Genomic DNA, 3,245 nt, shown 5'->3' with positions numbered 1-3,245 from the left:
ATTTTCATTGCCATTAAAGTGAAATAACTGAACATAAACATAGGAACCTGAGAAAAATGCTAATTTTAGATGAAAATTTCAGATGGCATTTAGAGCCTTTTGCATCTGAACATATATATATATATATCTCTTCATATCAACCTCTATATCAGCCTCTTTCCAAAGCAAATGCAATTTTGTATAGACTACAATCCAAAAACTTTCACATCAAAGTGGGCGGTCCCACACGTGACGTAATTTCCGCTAGCTCAAGTCATTTGCGCTCGTCTCCAGCTTTTGTTCATCTGTCTGTAACCGCGCGCCGGAGAACAGGAGCCATTGCTACTCAGTACAGCAGCAGACGCAGCCGCCGCTCGTGTGTTCGCGCCTCGTGTTACCTCTTGCAGGAAGTGGATACTGAAATAGTTTCGCCGTCGGACGTTTGGTGTTTAAACCTTCTTTAACTAAGAAACTCAACATGGAGAATGAGAACAAATACCTTCCGCAGCTGCTGGCGGAGCGCGACACCCTGGACGCGTCGTTCACGCACTCCATGAAACTTCTAACAGCAGGTAAACGCCGTTGTTTTGTGGAAACGAAGGAGATGAGGCGTGAGAATCTAACCCGGGAACTTCTTGCGATGTAGAGAAATCGTAGTTTATTTAGAGAAACGCTGGGGATCAACTGTAGTCGTTCGCGGGACGCAGGGCGACCGTTACAAAGTCTCGCTTCAGCGCGCGGGGGGTGAGCCAGGCACGTGCTACCGAAGCCATTCCCCGCGTGTAGTTAATGGTTTTTCGGTGGGACAAACTCCACTTTTATCGGATGATATCACTTCTTTGTACCCTTTTCCATTAAAACCCGTAGTGCTGTAGAGTTGTATCCCCATCATCCCCTGTGCAGCAGTCCCGTTTCCGCTCCAGTGCAGCGTTTGAGCCGCGTGTTGGATCAGGTTTAACGTTAACCGCCGTGCGTTCATCGAAGTGGAAACTTTCGAACCAGATTACGCGTTTTATACAACTTTAACACAGTAAATTAGTATTTTAATGTTATTAAAATTAGATTAAATTTCAATAAGATATAAAAAAATGACTGTCGGAATAGAATTGCATATGAATTCGTTTTTTGTTTAATAAGTTTTTTCGCCCTTTGTTTGTTTGTAAGGAGGGCTCTGTATCTAAGGTGGTCAACGTGGCATTTCTTCGTACTCGTCCGAGTCCCAGCCTACATGCACTTATAGTGTTTGTCTAGTCTTAAAGATCTGGAAAGCTTTAGATGAAATCGTCCAAGTCTGATCAAATGAAATTGAAGACGGCTGATTGTCTTAAGTTTGAGATTTGTCGTAGTAATAAAAACCATATTCCGGACCATATGTGCCTTTAGTATGGGAAGTGTTGCATCTGGAGATTAAATGGATTTTCTTGGTGTAGGAAATGTCTTTTCCTGGCCTCGTTTCACCACATGTCTTATATCATCAGTCTAGTGGGAGGTTAACTGTATCTTGTGGCTTATATTAGCAGATCAGTTCCTTAAGTTACCTTTGCAGAGGCATGTAAGTGTTCGTTGTTTAGCATCAGACTTGCAGTAAAAAGCCGAGTCTATTGATTGATGGTGTTTGCTGCCAGTATCTTTGAGGCAAGCACTTTTCTTTGCAACCTGAAGCAAACACTTAAATCTCAGAAATACATTTGGTGTTGATGTAAAATGACCTGGAGATTGTTAGAGAAAAGCTTCCAGGCCTGTAAACATAAGCTTCTAATCCAGTTTGTCATGTTTAAATGAGGGAAATATAACCATGTAGGTTAACATGACTCCTGATTAGTGATGGCCATTTTTTAGGTTTTAACCTTGATTCTTAAAACGGATACATTTTTGACCCTGTTGTCTGATGGAAATTAAAACTTGTGTGCAAATGTTTCTGGCGATTGAGTTTTGTAATGCATGTAATAGCTGGTTAAGCAATGATTGGTAAAGTATCTTCAAATATATGAAGATGCTCTAATTTTTGCATTTAAATGTTCAAATCTGATGCCTGATAATATTTTTTGTGCCTTTTAGAAATCGAGAGGGTTGAGAAAGGAGAGACTGAGAAAGATGCAGAAAGCTACCTGGACCTCTTCACCCAGAAAAACATCAAACTGAAGGAAAGGGTTCTCATACCAGTCAAACAGTACCCTAAGGTGAGTGTCACTGTGGTATTCAGGAGCACATATGCTCGATTACGTGTGCGCTGCTTCAGATCTGGTGTTGAATGAATGTGTAACACCTCAGTGGAAGCAAAGGTAAGCTAAAGATTCTTGAGGGTACAAAAAATTAAAGGAAAATACAACTTATTTCATGACAAGAATTGCATTAGTATTGGAAAGAACTATTAAAGAGCGAAATAGTAGGTCTGGTCTCACCAGAGGCATTTTTTTTTTGACAATTTTGCAAACATTTGTTGAAACCTGCGAAAGACCTGTAATCTGTCATGAATAGGCTTAAGGTATTTTCTAAATGCATGTTTTTTTTGTGCACGCCCCGTGATAGCTTACCTGCCAGAGGCGATCTGACCGTTTGATGGAGCCTTCTGCTGTTTTAGAGGGAGTAGCAGTGTTTTTCTTTGACCTTGCAAGTTTACTTGGCAGATCAGTTGAGACTAGCTGAAAGTAACATTTTATTTTTCTCCACCTTGGTATGCAAGTTTTGCTTGACTGATTATGCTGCTTAAGTCCAATTGAAAATGTGCTGTTTCTCTTTAGAACAGCTTGTTATATTAAGCTTTTGCTTAGATTTGATAAAAAAAATGGGTTGTCCTGAGGATGTGCATTGTGTGGACAGTGTATGTCTTAGAGGCAGCAAATTATGTTAGGTCTTTGCTTAAGACTTGCCTCACACCTGTCAGCTGCACACAAATGTATTAGGGATGGGCATTTCAAGCAAAAATAATATTCGAAAATCGCTGGGTATTATTCTATTATTACTCGAAAATCGCACCCCTCCCCCACATGCATACATGTATAGGCTACACACCCATAATCGGAGAGAGATCATTCACGCTTTCAGTCTGTATGTTAACAAACTCTTTAATTCATTAGGGAAAAGGCTATCTTAACTCAAGCCATATAATGATTGTAACGTGCTGAAACATATTAAAGGGGTCATATGATGCTTTTTTAAAGATCATTATTTTGTGTATTTGGTGTAACAGAATATGTTGACATGCTTTAATGTTCAAAAAACACATTATTTTTCAAATACTGTACATTATTGTAGGTCCTCTATGC

At 39.9% G+C, this 3,245-nt stretch overlaps 1 protein-coding gene across 2 annotated transcripts in view; it reads left to right on the top strand.

Moving 5' to 3' along the window:
- Positions 1-262: 262 nt before the first annotated feature.
- The window catches only part of LOC107687088 (KH domain-containing, RNA-binding, signal transduction-associated protein 1-like), a 15,669-nt gene continuing 12,686 nt past the window's right edge, over positions 263-3,245 (top strand). The window contains exons 1-2 of one of the 2 annotated variants that reach the window (XM_016484263.1): positions 263-551; positions 2,038-2,159. In XM_016484263.1, the coding sequence (XP_016339749.1) occupies positions 458-551; positions 2,038-2,159 (216 nt within the window). In that variant the 5' untranslated portion in view covers positions 263-457. The remainder of the gene's footprint in view (positions 552-2,037; positions 2,160-3,245) is intronic. The other variant, XM_016484264.1, reaches the window with a different exon arrangement.

Source organism: Sinocyclocheilus anshuiensis, unplaced genomic scaffold (genome assembly GCF_001515605.1).
Source record: "Sinocyclocheilus anshuiensis isolate Anshui unplaced genomic scaffold, SAMN03320099.WGS_v1.1 scaffold1251, whole genome shotgun sequence".
NCBI lineage: Eukaryota > Metazoa > Chordata > Actinopteri > Cypriniformes > Cyprinidae > Sinocyclocheilus > Sinocyclocheilus anshuiensis.
This window is presented reverse-complemented; position numbering and strand designations above follow the sequence as displayed.